Genomic DNA, 22,188 nt, shown 5'->3' with positions numbered 1-22,188 from the left:
CAAATGACCAAAACCCGGTCTCAGGCTTAACCCTGGAGGCCCCTTTGGTCTCCACAGAGTTGGGTAAAGCTGCTTTTAGGGGGGGGGGGGTTGCGCCTTTATGTGGAACCACTTCCAGAGCTCTCTGAAATGAGATGTTCCCCTTGGTCAGTTCAGAGTAATGACCTCTTATGTTGATAAATGTCAGTTTTTCTTCATATGTTTTGTAATTTTATATATTGTATGTGTTTGGTGTATTTATGTAGGGCTCCTCTGTGGAAGAGATCCTAGTCTCAGTATGACTTCCCTGTAAATATAAAGGTTAAATCAAATTTTTGTATATTATTAAGGTTATAATGTTGTAGAGAACAATTGAATTATTCATTATATGAGATTTATAATGACATAGGGCAAGGAAAACTACGTCTTGACATACATTTTGTAGTACTCTCTTGAATTGCCCCGTTTTTCCTCAACATTCTAGACCAGTGGGTGAACACCCTACATACTCTGCCATTGAACTGATTGTGGATGTCAGTGATATACACCTATTGTATTCGGCGCATGTGACAAATACACATTTGATATAACTGAATGAGATAAAGTACCTACTTTTCCTTTCAGCTGGTTGTGGATGTAGGTGAGGATGAGGCGAGGGATCTCCACCAGGGTGATGATGAAGGAGCCTTTGGCCACGGTGCCCAGATGGTAGCGGGTCAGACGCAGCATAGACGACACGATGGGGGTCATGGGCAGTTGAGATTTATTCCTGATGTCCACCACAGGATAGAGGAAAAGAAGAAGAGTTGTAAAATAGTCCAATTAACTGATACAGGACTGACTTGGGATTAAATAGTGTTGTCCGTACTAATGGACCAATAAAGCAGGCGCTCAATGAAGTGCAGATAACGTATTTGACAGAAGAAACCCAGAAACCTGTACCCAGGTCTGATACGGGATATTTCCAAGTGAACACATCACAAGCATGCCATTACTTGTATTACATTTCATCACATAGCGTTTCATCACATGGCATTTCATCACATAGCATTTCATCACAACACTCTCTCCTGACCTTGTGAAGTAGTAGGTGACCACAGCTCCGGCCACGGTCATCTGCTGGCAGGCCAGGATGAACTGACTGATCCAGATGAGGCCCACAGCGTGGTACCACACCATGTACTGGAGTGGACCTGACATACGAAACTCCACCAGCCCTGTCTCCTCACTCTGCACTGGGCTACCTGTAGGGGTTACACACAGACAGGGTTCGAGGTCGCTCTGCACAGGGGTGCCTGTAGGGGCACACAGCTAAGGTTAGGGGTCAATCTTCTCGTTCTTTACAGGGTTCCCTACAGCCAAGATTAGGGGCAGGCTGATCTCCTCTGATCTGCAAGGCATTCAAGGATCATGATTGTGTTCCTGGAAGATTTTTTGGGGAAAATATTGTCATTCAAATATAATACAGCAAGATGGCACCATTTTGCAACAACAAACACTGCAGCTCAGATGAGTTTGTTGGACACTCTTTTTTAAGGTTATCTAGTTTATCGAACTCTAATCTGAATAACATCCAGGAACAGCTAAAAGGCAGACAGAGGAAGATAGTAGGCAGACAGATTCTACAAAAACAGGTGGCTCTGGTGTTGTTGTTGATGAGGGAGAACATGATGTATTGGGTAGATTTCAGAGACCTTTTCTTTGACTGTGCGCCCGAGCTGCCACCCACAGCACCAGACCGACCCAAGAATCTAAATAAGAGTGGGCGTCGAGTCGTGCCACTCTAGCCATGCGCTTTCAGTTCCAAAATGTCACATGAGTGTGTTAATCACATAGAAGCAGGAATTAGAATACTAGAATGGACATGAACCTTCTTGTGATGGTCCTAAGGTCACCCATGTTGGTCAACCATGGTTTGCCAGTGCTGTCATAAGATTCATAAGAATGTATCTGCACTGTATGTGTGTAGGTAGGTAGAGGAATGTTTCCATAAATGTTTCTAATTAACTGACAATGTGCCAACATTCCATTCAAACAATGCGGTCAATCCACAGTCCTACACTGGCTCAAATCAGTTGATGGGCTGGCGTGGTTACACGTGGTCTGCGGTTGTGAAGCCGGTTGGACGTACTGCCAAATTCTCTAAAACGACGTTGGAGGCGGGTTATGGTAGAGAAATGAACATTCAATTCTCTGGCAACAGCTCTGGTGGACATTCCTGCAGTCAGCATGTCAATTGCACGCTCCATCAAAACTTGAGACATCTGTGGCATTGTGTTGTGTGACAAAACTGCACGTTTTAAAGTGGCCTTTTATTGTCCCCGGTACAAGTTGTACCTGTGTAATGATCATGCTATTTAATCAGCTTCTTGATATGCCACAACTGTCAGGTGGATGGATTATCTTGGCAAAGGAGAAATGCCCTCAACATTTTTGAGAAATAAGCTTTTTGTGCATATGGAACATTTCTGGGCTCTTTATTTCAGCTCATGAAACATGGGAACAACAACTTACCTGTTGCGTTTATATTTTTGTTCAGTATATAATATTTTGTTTAAAACGTTTACATGCTTCGCAAGAATAATGATTTCCCTAATTATCCTGTATACATGGACACATCTGAAATCAGGCTACCTGATGGGACTTAAATAATTGCAGAAAATCGGCAATGAAAATAAACGTTCCACCAGTGACCATGTTGTTCCACAAGTGACCATGTTGTTCCACAAGTGACCATGTTGTTCCACAAGTGACCAAGCCTATTTGATTCTGAGTTCGGACATATAACATTTGTATGTGAAAACTATTTCTAAAATGCATATTTTCAGTTTTTCCGAACTCGCTTCACTCGCGCATAAGAGGGAGGCTTGCACTACCGGTTCTGGCACATACGCACATCAAATACACAGCTGGAATGCTGATTAAGCTGTTTACGCGTCCTAATAATTTGAAAGAATGCTCAGAAAACCAGGTGTTTTAATCAGCGTATGCTTACTTCAATTTTGACCTCACGCCAAATAAGATAAGTAGAGTAAGGTGTTTACATGACTATTTCCATACTCTGCCATAATCATTTTAATATTGAATTATTAGTGTGCATGTAAATGTACTCATTTAATAGCACTCACAGCTTTCTAAGACATTTATGGTCCGTTTACATATATTTGAGAGGCTATTTATACAGACAATGTGTGTAAAACACATATAAACTGTATTTATATGACAATATTTGATATTGACTATAATTCCATTACACAATTTCTGATGCATCACATACCTTACTTCTATTTTTCTGCGTAAGTAAAGACAGGAAATGCATCTCGTGCCTCTACTGTCATTTATTCTAATTCAACTGGTTTTGGATTTCTCCCTGACCAAGATGGCTGCCATTTTCACCCCATTATGGAACTTTGTGGGTTTATGACACAGCCCATTTAGTAATTTAATAGGATCTCTATGATTAATCATCACATCACTAGCAGGATGAAATGAACCAAACAGTCCATACTTACAGTAAGTATCCAAACGTTCCATAGTGACGCAAGTCCACTCACTCACTACCTTATTATTTTTCAGGCATAAAACAATTGGAACAAATCTGTAAAAAAAAAAAATGGTATCCTCGCCAAAAAGGTTTATTTAGACGTAAATATCTTGTTGAAAGGGGAAAATAAAGACATTAACAAAAATGTCTGTTTCACAACGTGACAAAGTTGTATTCCATTCTGACCTGTGGTTCCGAGGAAGAGGAACACACCGAGCCAGGAGACCCAGAAGAGCATGAGGCTGAGGAAGGTCCAGAAAGGCTGCAGGGCCAGCAGGGGCAGGTGAGTGAACACCTTGCCCGCTACGTGGAACAGGGTGATGGTCAGTGCCACGCGCTTCCTCATGAAGAACAGCAGCAGCAGCAGGATCACCTGAAAATGGGATACAGGATATGAAGTATTCGGAAAGTATTCAGACCCCTTCACTTTTTCCACATTTTTGTTACGTTACCGCCCTATTCTAAAATGAATTAAATAAAAAATCCTCATCAATCTACACACAATACCCCATGGTGACAAAGCGAAAACAAGTTTTTAGAAATGTTTGCAAATTTATATATGTATTTAAAAAAAAACAGAAACACCTTATTTACATAAGTATTCAGAGCCTTTGCTTTGAGATTAGAAATTGAGCTCAGGTGCATCCTGTTTCCAGTGATCATCCTTGAGATGTTTCTACAACTTGATTGGAGATTATTTGGAAAGGCACACACCTGTCTGTATAAGGTCCCACACTTGACAGTGCAAAAACCAAGCCATGAGGTCGAGAAAATTGTCTGTGGAACTCCGAGACAGGGTTGTGTTGAGACACAGAACTACAGGTACCAAAACATTTCTGCAGCATTGAAGGTCCCCAAGAACACAGTGGCTTCCATCATTCTTAAATTGAAAAAGTTTGGAACCACCAAGACTCTTCCTACAGCTGGCCACCCGGCCAAACTGAGCAATGGGGGCGAAGAGCCTTGGTCAAGGAGGTCACCAAGAACCCGATGGTCACTCTGACAGAGCTCCAGAGTTCCTCTGTGGAGAAGGGAGAACCTTCCAGAAGGACAACCATCTCTGCAGCATCTCTGGCCAGACGGAAGCCACTCCTCAGTGTAAGGCACATAACAGCTTGTTTGAAGTTTGCTAACAAGCACATAAAGACTCTCAGACCATGAGAAACAAGATTCTCTGGTTTGATGAAACCAAGATTGAACTCTTTGGCCTGAATACCAAGTGTCACGTCTGGAGGAAACCTGGCACCATCCCTATGGTGAAGCATGGTGGTGGCAGCATCATGCTGTGGGGATGTTTTTCAGTGTCAGGGACTGGGAGACTAGTCGGGATCGAGGGAAAGATGAACGGAGCAAAGTACAGAGAGATCCTTCTTGAAAACCTGCTCCAGAGCGCTCAGAACCTTAACGACCCTAAGCACACAGTCAAGAAAACCCAGGAGTGGCTTCAGGACAAGTCTTTGAATGTCCTTGAGTGGCCCAGCCAGGGTCCCGACTTGAACCTGATCAAACATCTCTGGAGAGACCTGAAAATAGCTGTGCAGTGATGCTCCCCATCCAACCTGACAGATCTTGAGAGGATCTGCAGAGAAGAATGGGAGAAACTCTCCAAATATAGGTGTGCCAAGGTTGTAGCCTCATACCCAAGAAGACTCAAGGCTGTATTTGCTGCCAAAGGTGCTTAAACAAAGTACTCAGTAAAGGGTCTGGATACTTATGTAAATGCAGAGCTTCATTTGAGCCGGACCTCTCCATTTTGGACTGTTTTGTTCCGGAACCTATTTAGCCAGATCATGTACATCTCGTGGCATGAAAAACTATTTTCACTTTTTGCAATGTAAAAATTATAATAAAAGCGATAAAAGTTCATTTGAGTTGCTTATTCGTTTATTCTTCTGCCCCCACAACAAAAAAAATACTTGAAAAAGTAGATTTTCAGCTCGGGCCTAATATTCTAAGAGTTGATTCGGGTTGGGCCGGGCCGGATTTATAGTTTGACCAACATTGTAACCTGTTTGAGACCAAAGCGTGACTGTGTGAGTACAGCCCAGCCTCACATCCAATTCGCGCATATATGTACAAAATGTATTTCAGCAGATTTTGTGTGTTTTTGTGCATTTTTGTGTGGTTCAATTCGTTCGAAAATACACAAATTTATGTGCTACTTAATTCGTGTGAAAAGACATTAATTTAACCAGTAGGCACACAAGCCTTTGCAACAACCATATATGCGACTATACCTTACCCTAACCTTAACCCTAACCTTAACCATTCTACTAACTATACCTAACCCTAACTCCAACTGGACCTAACCCTAACCCCCACCCTACGGACAGACGACTCTTTAACCCAACCAATGGGTCAATCTACAAGTGGGCAACCATGGGGCCCACAACTTTGGCCGGCCGCGCCCGGACCCCTCCGGCCTACGCGCATATGTGTGGAGTGCAACCCCTCCCTTCCCCCCTCCGGTTTCCACATGTCAGAGATGGAAGTGGATCAACCGACTCAAAACTAGAAACCAAACTCCTAGGTTGCACTATGCTTTCCACATCCGTTGACAAGCGGACCTAGACATCATGACCACACCACTCGATATGGACACATGGCAACCAACCGAGGACCAAACCTGCATAAGGTGCGCAACTCAAAGGATTTTGCCTGATCCTACATCGAGTTTAAGAACAAAAATTAAATATAAACTATCGCGTCTATATGGTTGTTGAAAAGGCTTGTGTGTAGCCTACTGGTTAAATTTGTGTATTTTCGCACAAATCAATTTGTGTCTTTTCGCACGAATTAAGAAGCACATAAATTTGTGTCTTTTCTCACGAATTAAGCCAGAAAAACGCACAAAAATGCAAGAAATTTGCTGAAATGCATTTTGTACATATATGCACAAATTGATTGTGAGACTGTGTTGGTATGTGGGAATGCAGTGTTTTCCACTAGTGCCAACCGTCGGCAAAACATCAGATTACAGACTCATTAAATAGCCGCGCTGTTAGGGTTGCGCATTTTGGGGAATATTCAGAGGTGGAAACTTTCTGTGGGAATTAACGGAAATATTACATTAATATTAATACCTTTTAAATGTAGATGTTTTTTACATTGGATATATTTACCACATCATATGTAGACAGAAACATAAACCTTTTACCTTATCATAATTAGACATAATTGCGAATGATTAAATCCTTCCAATATAAATTTTAAAAAACAATTTAGTTAAGAATTGACCTTTAATTAAATGAGTTGACTCTTCACATGGGATGATTTCACTGAACAACAAAATAAAGTGAATATTGAATGATCCCCAATTATCCATCACATCTCCAAAAACATTTTCAACATACATCTGTAAAATGATAGTCTAGAAACTAAAGGTTTGGTTGTCTTCCTCTCAGACTTCCATATCTTCTCCCTCAATGTCCACCTCTTGAACATCAGACTCTGAGGCCTCATATTCACTGTCACTTTCCAAGCTTGTTGAGGATGGCTCATTGTCAGGCTCAAATAGCCTCAAATGTGCCCGGATGGCCACCAATTTTTCAACCCTTTTATTGGTCAGCCTGTTGCGTGCTTTGGTGTGCGTGTTCCCAAACAAGGAACAGTTGCGCTCTGAGGCGGCTGATGTTGGTGGGATTTGGAGGATGATGGAGGGAACAGGGGAAAGAGCCTCAGATCCACAAAGTCCCTTCCACCAGGTGGCTGATAAGTTATGTTGGCATGACTGCGATATTGCATCTCCATCCCAAAGCCCTTACTTGGAAGTGTACTTCGCCAGACTGCCAAGAACCTTGCCCTCATCCAGGCCAAGGAGACGAGACACAATAGTGATGACACCATAGGCCTTGTTGATCTCTGCACCAGACTGGGTGCTCTTGCCAGCTTACTTGGCGTCCAACATGTACGCTGCAGCGTGTTTGGGCTTCAGGCAGAAGTCTTCACGCTTTTTGATATATTTCAGAACGGCAGTTTCCTCTGCTTGGAGCAACAGTGAAGTGGGCAGGGCAGTACGTATTTCTTCTCTTACATCTGCAAGCAGAGTCTGAACATCAGACAGGATGGCTTTGTCTCCCTCAAACCGAGCAATGGCTACTGCTATAGGTTTCAGGAGTTTCAGGCTGCTTACCACTCTCTCCCAAAATACATCATCCAGGAGGATCCTCTTGATGGTGCTGTCCATATCGGCAGACTGTGATATGGCCATTTCTTGGAGAGACTCGTTCCCCTCCAGGAGACTGTCAAACATGATGACAACACCACCCCAACGGGTGTTGCTGGGCAGCTTCAATGTGGTGCTCTTATTCTTCTCACTTTGCTTGGTGAGGTAGATTACTGCTATAACTTGATGACCCTTCACACACCTAACCATTTCCTTGGCTCTCTTGTAGAGTGTATCCATTGCTTTCAGTGCCATGATGTCCTTGAGGAGCAGATTCAATGCATGAGCAGCACAGCCAATGGGTGTGATGTGAGGGTAGGACTCCACTTTAGACCAAGCAGCCTTCATGTTCGCAGCATTGTCTGTCACCAGTGCAAATACATTCTGTGGGCCAAGGTCATTGATGACTGCCTTCAGCTCATCTGCAATGTAGAGACTGGTGTGTCTGTTGTCCCTTGTGTCTGTGCTCTTGTAGAATAGTGGTTGAGGGGTGGAGATGATGTAGTTAATTATTCCTTGCCCACAAACATTCAACCACCCATCAGAGATGATTGCAATACAGGCTGCTTTCTCTATGATTTGCTTTACCTTCACTTGAACTCTGTTGAACTCTGCATCCAGGAAATGAGTAGATAAAGCATGTCTGGTAGGAGGGGTGTATGCTGGGCAAAGAACATTCAGAAATCTCTTCCAATACACATTGCTTATGAGCATCAGAGGTGAACCAGTTGCATACACAGCTCGAGCAAGAAATGACTCAATGTTCCACCATTGAGTCAAAAACACTTCTGATTCCAGGAGGACCATGAGCTGTTGCTATCAATAAGGTGTCTAATTCCTAATTTTCACCTCGAATAGAAGTAGAGGGACTTCTCAGAGGTTGCTTGTTGTGAGTGCTGTGGTAACTTTATGCACATGGCCAGATGATTCTGCATCTTTGTTGCATTCTTTCTTTGGCTGGATTGGGTTCTGAGCGCCGTTCTCAGATTATGCTTTTTCCGTAAAGTGTTTTTTAAATCTGACACAGCGGTTGCATTAAGGAGAAGTCTATCTTTAATTCTGTGAATAACAGTTGTATCTTTTATCAATGTTTATTATGAGTATTTCTGCAAAATCACCGGATGTTTTGGAATCAAAACATTACTGCACGTAATGCGCCAATGTAAACTGAGATTTTTGGATATACAGTGCCTTGCGAAAGTATTCGGCCCCCTTGAAATTTGCGACCTTTTATTTTTTTGTGAAGAATCAACAACAAGTGGGACACAATCATGAAATGGAACGACATTTATTGGATATTTCAAACTTTTTTAACAAATCAAAAACTGAAAAATTGGGCGTGCAAAATTATTCAGCCCCTTTACTTTCAGTGCAGCAAACTCTCTCCAGAAGTTCAGTGAGGATCTCTGAATGATCCAATGTTGACCTAAATGACTAATGATGATAAATACAATCCACCTGTGTGTAATCAAGTCTCCGTATAAATGCACCTGCACTGTGATAGTCTCAGAGGTCCGTTAAAAGCGCAGAGAGCATCATGAAGAACAAGGAACACACCAGGCAGGTCCGAGATACTGTTGTGAAAGCTTTAAACATCCCAAGGAGCACTGTGCAAGCAATAATATTGAATGGAAGGAGTATCAGACCACTGCAAATCTACCAAGACCTGGCCGTCCCTCTAAACTTTCAGCTCATACAAGGAGAAGACTGATCAGAGATGCAGCCAAGAGGCCCATGATCACTCTGGATGAACTGCAGAGATCTACAGCTGAGGTGGGAGACTCTGTCCATAGGACAACAATCAGTCGTATATTGCACAAATCTGGCCTTTATGGAAGAGTGGCAAGAAGAAAGCCATTTCTTAAAGATATCCATAAAAAGTGTCGTTTAAAGTTTGCCACAAGCCACCTGGGAGACACACCAAACATGTGGAAGAAGGTGCTCTGGTCAGATGAAACCAAAATTGAACTTTTTGGCAACAATGCAAAACGTTATGTTTGGCGTAAAAGCAACACAGCTCATCACCCTGAACACACCATCCCCACTGTCAAACATGGTGGTGGCAGCATCATGGTTTGGGCCTTCTTTTCTTCAGCAGGGACAGGGAAGATGGTTAAAATTGATGGGAAGATGGATGGAGCCAAATACAGGACCATTCTGGAAGAAAACCTGATGGAGTCTGCAAAAGACCTGAGACTGGGATGGAGATTTGTCTTCCAACAAGACAATGATCCAAAACATAAAGCAAAATCTACAATGGAATGGTTCAAAAATAAACATATCCAGGTGTTAGAATGGCCAAGTCAAAGTCCAGACCTGAATCCAATCGAGAATCTGTGGAAAGAACTGAAAACTGCTGTTCACAAATGCTCTCCATCCAACCTCACTGAGCTCGAGCTGTTTTGCAAGGAGGAATGGGAAAACATTTCAGTCTCTCGATGTGCAAAACTGATAGAGACATACCCCAAGCGACTTACAGCTGTAATCGCAGCAAAAGGTGGCGCTACAAAGTATTAACTTAAGGGGGCTGAATAATTTTGCACGCCCAATTTTTCAGTTTTTGATTTGTTAAAAAAGTTTGAAATATCCAATAAATGTCGTTCCACTTCATGATTGTGTCCCACTTGTTGTTGATTCTTCACAAAAATATACAGTTTTATATCTTTATGTTTGAAGCCTGAAATGTGGCAAAAGGTCGCAAAGTTCAAGGGGGCCGAATACTTTCGCAAGGCACTGTAAATATGCACATTATTGAACAAAACATACATGTGTTGTGTAACATGATGTCCTATGAGTGTCATCTGATGAAGATCATCAAAGGTTAGTGATTAATTTGATCTCTATTTCTGCTTTTTGTGACTCCTATTTTTGTCTGGAAAAATGGCTGTGTATTTTTTTGACTTGGCTATGATCTAACATAATCATAAGTTGTGCTTTTGCTGTAAAGCATTTTTTAAATCGGACATGATGGGTAGATTAATAAATCCTCTTGTGGATAGGGGAGGCGCTAGCGTCTCAACTGGCCAATTGCCAGGGGAAATGCAGAGCGACAGATTCAAATAAAATGCTATAAAATTCAAACTTTCATTAAATCACACATGTAAGATACTCAATTAAAGCTACACTCGTTGTGAATCCAGCCAACATGTCCGATTTTAAAAATGCTTTTCGGCGAAAGCATAAGAAGCTATTATCTGATAGCCTGCAGACATCTGCACCAGCAGTAAACAAAGGAGAAACAAAGGAGCCTGCTACAGGCGCTACACAAAACGCTGAAATAAAATATAAAATATGCATTACCTTTGACGAGCTTCTTTTGTTGGCACTCCAATATGTCCCATAAACATCACAATTGGTCCTTTTGTATGATTAATTCCGTCCATATATATCGAAAATGTCCATTTATGAAGCGCGTTTGATCCAGAAAAAAACAGCTTAGAAAAACACAACGTCACTACAAAATATTTCCAAACTTGCCTATAAACTTGCCAAAATATTTCAAACTACTTTTGTAATACAACGTTAGGTATTTTTAAACGTTAATAATCGATCAATTTGTAGACGGGGCAATCTGTATTCAATACATGAACGAAAAGAAAAAAGCTCTGCTCTTCACATCTTGCGCAACTCACAAAAGTGTCCTCTGTTCCGAGTTGGCCTACTTCCTCATAAGACAAAGGAATAACCTCAACCATATTCCAAAGACTGGCGACATCGTGTGGAAGTGGTAGGAACTGAACATAGGTTCCTATTAAATATCCAATGGCAAAGACAATATAGGGAACAGAGATGGGAAAAAAAGAAAAAAAATTCTGAACAGTTAGTCCTCTGGGTTTTGCCTGCTACATAAGTTCTGTTATACTCACAGATATGATTCAAACAGTTTTAGAAACTTCAGAGTGTTTTCTATCCAACTCTATGAATAATATGCATATCTTATATTCTTGGCATGAGCAGCAGGAAGTTGAAATTGGGCAGCTATTTATCCAAAAGTTAAAATTCTGCCCCCTAGCTTTAAGAGGTAAGATGTTTATCTTTCATTTGCTGTATTGGACTTGTTATTGTGTGAAAGTTACATATTTCAAAAATATTTTGGAATTTCGCGCGCTGCCTTTTCAGCGGAATGTTGTCGAGGGGTTCCGCTAGTGGAACGCCTGCCCTAGAAATGTTAACAGGCTCAAGCAACCTAAAACCCACATGGTAGCAAACACTAACTAGCAGAAATTGTTAACAAGTTAGAAATGATTTAAACACACTTTGCTGTAGGCTACTATTTACTTGTTAAAAGAAAATTATGTATCTCGAATAAAATACATTCACCCCGCCTAGTATTGTAATCAAAACTTACCAGAAAGCATGTAGTCCTTGGCTCAGACAGTGTAGTAGTGTGGGCTCAATAGCATCTCATTAGTGAGCAAGAAAGATCTTGAGAATCAGCTGTACATGTGATGGAAGAGTGCACTGCACATGTGATGGAATGTGTGCACTGTGCATGCAGAGGGTTGCAATTCTATTGAACTGGGGATAGTTTCACCAAAATATGCCACAAGACCTAGATTTGCCTTGTGTGTATCCCACAAAAACGTTTCACTGTTATAAGCTAACTTTTTTGATGAATTTAAGCAAAATTCCAGTGCTTAACTTCCCACCGGAACCCTAATCATGAGTGTTGGGCCAGTAACCCAAAGGTCGCTGGTTCAATATCCCTGAGGTGAAAAATCTGTAAGAGCATAAGCTAAAAGTCTAAAATGTAAATATGGTTCCTGCCATTTCTGTCTTTTTCTTGTTGCTTAAACAAATCTGGTCTTGAAGAGCAAATACTTGAAAACACAGTACAGTAGAAACACACGGTACCCATATAAAACAGAGAAATCACAACACATGGCAACACAAGCACGCATGCACACACACACGTACCGTGAAGACGGTGGCAATGACAGCGTAGACCAGCAGAGCCTGGACGTTGCCTGTGGCCAACTGCTGTTGGGGTGTTGGGGTGGTACCAGTCTGGTCAGTCAGATTCATCCTGTGGTCCACATAGAGCCACCACAGAACCCCGGTCCCGCCTGAAACGCACAAGGACGAAACCATTAGGCTACCATTGGGTTCAGGCTAATACTGGGTAAAATGTAGTTTTCTGGTTGTAAACTGGTTTCTGGATGGATATCAGAGAAGAACCAGGTAAAGACTAGTGATGGGTTGTTTGAGAACGGCTGGCTCTTTTCGAACAGCGGAAATTGAATTGCACCTGTTCATTTGGCTTCCTGATTTGCATACTGCTACTACTGCTTTTTGAGCTCCTGACAACAATTATCTGGATATTAGATCTAAAAACATTATCTGGAGATCAGATATAAAAACATTATCTGGAGATCAGATATAAAAACATTATCTGGTGATCAGTTCTAAAAACATTATCTGGAGATCAGTTCTAAAAACATTATCTGGAGATCAGATATAAAAACATTATCTGGAGATCAGATCTAAAAACATTATCTGGAGATCAGTTCTAAAAACATTTATAAAAACATTCTCCAGAGATCAGTTTTAAAACATTATCTGGAGATCAGATATAAAAACATTATCCGGAGATCAGTTATAAAAACATTATCCTGAGATCGGTTGTGAAAACATTATCTGGAGATCAGTTATAAAAACATTATCTGGAGATCAGATATAAAAACATTATCCGGAGATCAGTTATAAAAAACATTATCTGGAGATCAGTTATAAAACATTATCCGGAGATCAAATGTAAAAACATTATCCAGAGATCAGTTATAAAACATTATCTGGAGATCAGATATAAAAACATTATCTGGAGATCAGTTATAAAAACATTATCCAGAGATCAGTTATAAAAACATTATCTGGAGATCAAATGTAAAAACATTATCTGGAGATCAGTTATAAAAACATTATCCAGAGATCAGTTATAAAAACATTATCCGGAGATCAGTTATAAAAACATTATCCGGAGATCAGTTATAAAAACATTATCCGGAGATCAGTTATAAAAACATTATCTGGAGATCAGTTATAAAAACATTATCCGGAGATCAGTTATAAAAACATTATCTGGAGATCAGTTATAAAAACATTATCCGGAGATCAGTTATAAAAACATTATCCAGAGATCGGTTATAAAAACATTATCTGGAGATCAGATATAAAAACATTATCTGGAGATCAGATATAAGAACATTATCTGGAGATCAGATATAAAAACATTATCTGGAGATCAGATATAAAAACATTATCCGGAGATCAGTTCTAAAAACATTATCTGGAGATCAGTTCTAAAAACATTATCTGGAGATCAGTTCTAAAAACATTATCTGGAGATCAGTTCTAAAACATTATCTGGAGATCAGTTCTAAAAACATTATCTGGAGATCAGTTCTAAAAACATTTATAAAAACATTATCCAGAGATCGGTTATAAAAACATTATCCGGAGATCAGATATAAAACATTATCTGGAGATCAGATCTAAAACATTATCCGGAGATCAGATATAAAAACATTATCCGGAGATCAGTTATAAAACATTATCTGGATATCAGTTCTAAAAACATTTATAAAAACATTATCCAGAGATCGGTTATAAAAACATTATCCGGAGATCAGATATAAAACATTATCTGGAGATCAGATCTAAAACATTATCCGAAGATCAGATATAAAAACATTATCCGGAGATCAGTTATAAAACATTATCTGGAGATCAGTTATAAAAACATTATCCGGAGATCAGTTGTAAAAACATTATCTGCAGATGGGAATTCCTTACAGCAGGGATAGTAGATAGTGAGGAGAAAGCTTCATTCTGGTCCATGCTCAATTTTTGCAGTGTGTTTTTGCAAGCAATCTGATTTCGTGAGGTAACATTGATTTGAACTCACATTTCACAATCTGACATAATGCTAGGCGACCGTTTAGGCTTTACAATAGAAATGTGGTTTTTCATACCTTTTTTAAGCACTACAGAATGAAGGAAGAGACGTTTGGGAGCCAAATGAATGGCTCGTTTTAGGTGAGTGGAGCCAAAAGATCCGGCTCACCGAAAAGACTCGGAAGGCCCATCACTAGTAAAGACGTCTCTTTCATGACATCACTGAGACGTCGGTAAGAGGGAAGCTTACCTAAAGAGCCCAGAACCACGAGGGCTGTGAGCATCCAGACCAGCACGACAGAGATGTAGCGAATCACCACCATCAGGATTATGGAGAGGACTAGAGACAGAGGGGATAGAAATAAAAGAGACGAAACAATGCTATTGTCATGACATAAAAATGCCTTATTATTGTATAACGCTACGATTCTTGCTGCTATATTTATTGAAACACAAGGCTGATGTTTCGTGTAAATTTAAGGGGGAGGGGGGACTACTTATTTTGAATGCCAGCGCTCTACAGTGCGACCTTTTTACTTGCATTATGCGCTTAAATATTTTGCTGTGCGACCTGGCATTTTTATTTAGGAGCACCAGTGCGCATAGAATGAAAATCACCCAGATGATAATTGTTGCAATGACTAGGCGACTTCACTGTACTGCAGCCCGAGTGCCATGGGGCATACACTGAGCGCAGATTCACGACTGTCATGCTTCCACTATTACTGCAAAGAAAACGGCTCAAATATTCTCCACTGTGCTCCGAATTTCTTTGTGTGCTCCTAAACGTTTCTAGTTTTTTTTTTTAAGTCGGCATGGAGCCCTGGATGCCGTCAGATCTCCAGGAGACATTTCCTGTTATCATTTCCTGACCCCGTCTCAGGAAAGGCAACTTTCTAGGGGGAGAGCAGAGGCCTCTGAGGCACAATCAAATCAAGCAGTATACAGAGAGCGAGAGAAGTTATTTAGGATATTCACAATTATGCTTTAGGAGGCTATACGGACAGGTAGAACATAAAACGCCACTTTAGAATGCACAGTACCTAGAGCCAGCACACAGAGGCCCATGATAATCTCCTTGCTGGCCATCACCCCGGCGATGACCCTGTGCAGCATGCTGTTGTCACTGACGAAGGTGACGAAGGCCTCAGCGAACTGGGCATAGCAGGAGATGTCCACGGGGGTACAGCGGTGGAACACCGGGAGAGACTTACTGCACAAGGGGAGAGGATGGGGAAAATGGTATCGTCAACATAAGTCTTGCTAGTGTCATTATATTTACTCGCTGTTGACTTGACACTGGTAAAAGGACTGTACCTTGGTGGCACGGGGAGTTTGGGGCACTTTTTGGATCTCTCTCCGTGGCTTGGATACCTGGAGACTGGAATGTCGTATGAGCAGAGCTCCGATCCTATGTAAAAGTGGAGAAATAGGAAGTAAACTTTGTGCAATTGATTTTCACCAATTACCAATGGAATAAATGCATACGGTACGGATTAGAGCAGGAAGAACTCTCACCATTTTGCAGTGCAAACTTTTTGACGTCAGTGTACGTCTTGAGCTCTCTGTCTGGACACCTGGACACACAGAGGGCCATGGACTTGATCTTCCTGTTCAGGATGTCAATGTTGCAGGGGTCCAGGAAGAAGACATACCTGGGAAAGGTCAAAGAACAGGACCTCAATAAGGATGGAGGGAAGTATAAAAACGTCCTGAAAAGAGGGAGATGGAATGTATTTGCCAATGGCCCAAGTCAAGTAAGACGGAACTAAACATCTGCACATTTGAGTGACATCCTTGAATGTTGGAAAATGTACGGTTCCATCTTGCAATACAATAAACTGCATATTGTCCTAAGTATATTTTCATTGTGGACTTTTTGACTAGGTAGGTTGTGTAAAATGTTGATGTGGGATAGAGCTTAGCAAACAGTCAAATCTCTGAAGCCAAAACGCCCCTGCTGCTCCCTCAGTCAAAACGTCAATGGGCAACCAGCCCAGCTTAAGAAACAAAGCCCATTGTCTCATTGAAATTGTTCCTAGAGACTGCGAGAATGGAAACTTACTGGACTGAATGTATGAACAATTTATTAGAATATCTTCCCAAAAAAAAGAACATGGACATGAATTAATGCAAAACATTGTTGCACTCAGGCTACATGTGAAATGGCACCCTATTCCCTAGTGGACTATTATTGACCACCAGCTCTGGTCAAAAAGAGTGCATTATATAGAGAATAGGGTGCCATTTCAGACCCACATCATTTTTTTCTGACCACAAGTAACAAGAAGTGAGTATAGTAACATTTAGAGTAAAGTGTCTTACAGTAATGAACTGTGCTGGCAAACTGAATAAGCAAAAAGGCGGGGGGCTGAATGCTGATTGGCTGACAGCCGTGGTATATCAGACCGTGTACCACGGGTATGACAAAACAGTTATGTTTACTGCTCTAATTACGTTGGTAACCCGTTTATAATAGCAATAAGACACCTCAGGGGTTTGTGGTTAAGGGTTGTTCTATCGCATGGCACAACAAGGAGTGTCTGGATACAGCCCTTAGCTGTGGTATATTGGCCATATACCACAAACCCCTGAGGTGTCTTATTGCTATTATAAACGGGTTACCAACGTAATTAGAGCAGTAAACATAACTGTTTTGTCATAGCCGTGGTACACGGTCTGATATACCACGGCTTTCAGCCAATCAGCATTCAGGGCTCCCAGTTTATAATCCTCTGTAACCCAATGATCTCACTAGTTAAGCCATCAACAGAACAAATGAGCATCGAGGCTTTAACAGGCCTTGCATCAGATGAGCAAGAGAGTATAAGTGGCAAACTGGATTACAAAATTACAAGATCCATGTTTGTGCACCAGTAATGTTAAACTACCACAACAAAGGCTTGTCGATTGTGGAGAGGAAGGGGGAGAGGAGCTAGCCTGGTTAAATCACACTGAACAATGGTGAAGGTCGTGTTCTGTCTGGTTTAACCAGGCTAGGAGAGAGGAGTCAAAACCTGCTGAGCCTACATTGTCATGGGAGTGGAAAGCTCAACCAAAACATTGTTATTACTTTGCTATTCCATGATAGGCTAATAACTGGTAAGCATCCATCTCGAGATGATCCACATTTCCAGCGCAACTTACTTGTTGTCGGTCTGATCCCGGCCACTGAGTTCGACCCCCTCGATCTTCCCGTTCTTCTGACCGCAGGTGTTACCGTAGCTGTCGTAGCCAGAGATGAGCCTGGATGCAGCTCCCGTGGAAATGGAGAAACCAGCGATACAGGCCTACCGGGGAAGCAGCTTCCATTAATAACAACATGATCATCATCATCACCACCACCATCATCATGATGACAATGCACAAAACAATATCAGGGTAGAGCTGAACTACGCTGGTAATTACAATAATCAGTATATAACGCCATGTACTAAATGAACCATCGAATAACCTTCGCGAACCATAAACAGTGTCATTTTATTCCATACATGCAATCGAACAGAATAGGTGCCAAACAATGTACCACTATGCCTCATGTGGTTGGATTGACCAGTGTGCTTCATTTTATCATATGCCATTACAGTTAACAGTGCCAGTCCTATATAATGTCCGCTTACTGAAAACAAAAAGAGAGATCAATAAGATCTGCATGTGCTCAATGTAAGCCCGAGTAAAAAGTGTTGCACACTCAGCATGGGGCGTGTTTGAGTGGCAAGGCGAAAGCAGCCGTCTGTAGACTGAAGTCGACGAGTAAATTCTGGGCAGGTACATATGCACCGACAGATTCTTTTGTTGTTGCAGCGTATGGGACATGCTCTGTTTGCCATTACTTCACGCCCTTGTACCTTCCTCATTGTTATTTGTGATTGCGCAACATAGACTTGTAACAGATGTGACTAAATGGAGTCCAAGGTTCTTGCTGCATGGTAATTGATTGCAGGTCAGCATCAGTAGAGACCGCTGTGTGTTTCTTTCATTCTCAGCCTTTATGTTGCTTGTCAGTAAGCAGAATTTGATTAATTCGCATGAAGGAGGAAACGCTCACTGTACAGAAACGTATTAGACTATACATGTACCAGTGTATCAGTTCAAATAAGTTACTCGGGGAAACAATATGCCAAACAGTCATATGCACTTGGTATTGACCCCATGACTGGTGTCTGGGGTACTTGCTTATTACGGGATGGTTTCCCGAACACACATTAATTGCCAGTGTAGAAAACATCTTACAATTGTAATAAGCCTGTGTGTAGCTGGTGTAGAGGAGTCAGGAGTAGGACAGCAGATATGAGTAATCAACGTAATATTTACTCAAATATATTCTCAAATACAACACAAATAAACGAGCCCACAATAACGGACCGTATTACATACAAACAATCACTCACAAACAAACATGGGGGAAAAGAGGGTTAAATAATGAACAAGTCATTGGGGAATTGAAACCAGGTGTGTAAAACAAAGACAAAACAAATGGAAAATGAAAAGAGGATGGGCGATGGCTAGAAGGCCGGTGACCGCCGAACGCCGCCCGGACAAGGAGAGGGACCGACTTCCGGCGGAAGTCGTGACAACAATGACCCATGTGTAGCCTACAATACGTATTCAATTGTATTCACACTAAATATACACCCAACAAGTTTGAATTTGTTTGGTGACAACAATATTACAGACAAGACATGTTGTAGGCTATGACATGGGACACAACATTACAGTAATATTTAAATAAACCCATTAGCTGTATTGTCAGCAAGTAGGATATTTAATTTATTTATATTAGAAATGTGGATCACGTGTAGGCCTATGCAATTAGATTGTAAGGATGTAAGGACAAAGATCTATTTAAGCTCTAAATAGTTATCCACACAAAATAGTCCATGTGTATTGGTAATAACCAATGATAAGTGGCAACATCAACAATTTAATAGCATGTAGTGCCTTTTGCTTCCAACAAAACAGAAGGTTGTCTCCCACAATGCTTTGGTTCGGACTTCAAGTTGCAGTTGGTGAGGACAGAGAGGAAAGAAGCGAAGCGAGAGGGATAACTGGGCCCAAAGTCTGTCGTCTCCAGCAGGTGGTGTTTTTGTCGAGGTTAATGAGTGTCAAATTTCATTTAAAAAATGTATTGCTTATTTGCTCTAATATAATTGTTGTCATGATTAGGTTGTTATTTTTTGGGTGTTCAACCTTTATAACTTGGCAAGTCAGTTAAGAACAAACTCCTTTTTACAATGACAGCCAAGGAACAATGGGTTAACTGCCTCGTTCAGGGGCAAAACTACAGATTTTTACCTTGTCAGCTCGGGGATTCGATCTAGTAACCTTTCGGTTATGGGCCCAACACTCTAACCACTAAGCAACCTGCCACTGATACTCATATAAATAGGACACCATACATCCCAGCAACTTTGAGAACAAACTATCAGAGTTATACCTGGTCGTTACTAGTTAACACAGCCACAAAGTCATAAACCCTGCCTATTTCTACAATTTAACTTCTCCAAATGTGATTTTAAACCTAACCACACTGCTAACATTATGCCTAACCCTAAACCTTACATTTGGACCAAAATGCAAATGTTTGTTTTCATGAATTTTTACGATACACTTTGTGGCTGTGGTAACTAATGAAAAAAGTTGTGCCTGGTCGCACGCGTATCTGCCCTCTCATTGGCTAGAATGGTCCCGTCTGATCTGATTATCTAGTCAATATAACGGATGATCTGTGGTCATGACCTTTGATCACATGGTTGTTGTAAAAGTCATGCAGTCGACATGTAGTCCCAAATCGAACAATGTTTATAATAACGCTACACACTTTGAAAGGCGGTGACCAAAATTAGTCAAAGTCTTGACGAAAGTGATCAGCTCGAACGCGCCCATGGTCATCTACAAAGAAACCACAGCAAACTCACCATTCCCGTACAGAACAATGCGAATATGATGAGCCATGGAATATCCGTGCAGCTTCGATCCTCCAATGGTTTCCACTCGCGCTGCTTTTGCTAACAAATAAAAGTTGGAAACAATCAAATTCGTCATCTGTGAACGCCTGGTGCATGCACAACACTGGTTTAACCTGGCGTGCCCCCCCCCCCCCCCCCCCCCCCTCTTAGTCAGTGCTAACACACAGAAATACTGTATACTATTTGCCTAAATAACTTACTTTCACCTAAATTAACATGAAAGCGTTTATTTTAGACACGGAAGTAGTCCGTTGTTTAAGTGTAAACAACTATAGTTAATTACATACAGTACAGACAACGCCGCGAAAGATCTGCAAGACAGTCGATAACAACTTGTTCGTTTTTGTAGCTAAATGGGTATGTTACCCCAAACAGATAATGTTAGCAACTAGTTTGGAACATCTAAAAATGTCTAGCTAGCTAGTAACAAACGTTTTGTCTTAAATATCCCTAAACCCGATTACCTCTGAACTGCCACAGCATCCCATTGTTGACAGGCGATTTAGGGAGTGACTGGAACTTCCAAAACACAAAAAGTGCCTGCAAAACTTCCTTGCCTGTAACACTGCGCTTGTAAAGAGATTAGATGCAAGGATGTGTATGCACATGCGATGAACTTTTTCCTTGTGAACGAGGGGAAAGTGTCACTGCAATCATACGTTTTTTTTCTAATATTATTTTATGGCACTGAAAGGCTTTCACTGTAGGCTAAACGTTGGATGCAATGCTGAAAACCCATAGACATTAAAACAGTGAAAACCCCAATGAGTTTACTGCAGACATTCACCTATTGTCGGATAAAAGTTTATGGAAATAAATATGTTTCTATTAAAATGCATGTTATTTTGACATGAATGCAAGTTGCAGAATTTGCTAACTGCTTTAGATAAAACATGCTTTGTTTTATTGTATTTTGACGTGTTGGGGTGTTAGTTGACACAGTACACTTTTGTTATCCAGGAAACAAATGTGCTTTTGTTTGTCTTGGAACATAAAAACCTTCAGCTACTACAGAGCATAAAAAAAGCGCCATAAACTTCCACCAGAACCTCAGTGACAATGGCACATTCTCTGACCATCCAGAGCCATTTGTAATGAGCATATCAAAATCATCTGACAATTCAGTGTGAAATGGAATTCTAATCCCACTGCCCTGAGTGATGCCAGTATCTCATGATTTGATTCTGAAGCATAGCACTCTAATCTGTGATGATTCACACACACAAACACCGCCCAGTTGCTGTCTTCTGCTATTAGAATGTTAATATTTTAATATTTATTTCTCTTTGGAAAATGACAGGAGTGTCAAGGAGTTAAAAACATTTTTTTATATATCTACATATTTTTTTAAATTATTATTCATTATACAAAATTATCAACAACGTACATCCCTACATCTGACATGTCTCACAAAACAAAACAAGTATGAACAAGAAAATATTAAATATAAAAAAATGCAAGTGAAGATTGTATTCATTCAGAAAAAAAATCTCATTATAATGATTCAGGAAGATGTCATTATTTTTGTTATTTACTATGGATAAAGTCTTAACAAGATTATTCAATTCAATCCACAATATTTGTCATTTTGGTATCGAATTCTGCCATTTTTGTTTGTGTATAAAGTATTTGGCAAC

General features: G+C 40.8%; 1 protein-coding gene across 1 annotated transcript in view; it reads right to left on the bottom strand.

The window, feature by feature from the left end:
- LOC110497449 (choline transporter-like protein 1) overlaps positions 1–21,212 on the bottom strand; it is a 36,846-nt gene extending 15,634 nt beyond the window's left edge. The window contains exons 1-11 of the mRNA XM_021573554.2: positions 21,016–21,212; positions 20,501–20,590; positions 17,730–17,872; positions 16,101–16,237; positions 15,900–15,993; positions 15,626–15,795; positions 14,833–14,922; positions 12,606–12,754; positions 3,710–3,896; positions 1,055–1,223; positions 592–748 (exon numbers count right to left, since the gene is read on the bottom strand). Coding sequence (XP_021429229.2) covers positions 592–748; positions 1,055–1,223; positions 3,710–3,896; positions 12,606–12,754; positions 14,833–14,922; positions 15,626–15,795; positions 15,900–15,993; positions 16,101–16,237; positions 17,730–17,872; positions 20,501–20,590; positions 21,016–21,159 — 1,530 coding nt within the window. The 5' untranslated portion in view covers positions 21,160–21,212. The remainder of the gene's footprint in view (positions 1–591; positions 749–1,054; positions 1,224–3,709; positions 3,897–12,605; positions 12,755–14,832; positions 14,923–15,625; positions 15,796–15,899; positions 15,994–16,100; positions 16,238–17,729; positions 17,873–20,500; positions 20,591–21,015) is intronic.
- Between the last annotated feature and the right edge of the window lie 976 nt (positions 21,213–22,188).

Source organism: Oncorhynchus mykiss, chromosome 19 (genome assembly GCF_013265735.2).
Source record: "Oncorhynchus mykiss isolate Arlee chromosome 19, USDA_OmykA_1.1, whole genome shotgun sequence".
Lineage (NCBI taxonomy): Eukaryota > Metazoa > Chordata > Actinopteri > Salmoniformes > Salmonidae > Oncorhynchus > Oncorhynchus mykiss.
This window is presented reverse-complemented; position numbering and strand designations above follow the sequence as displayed.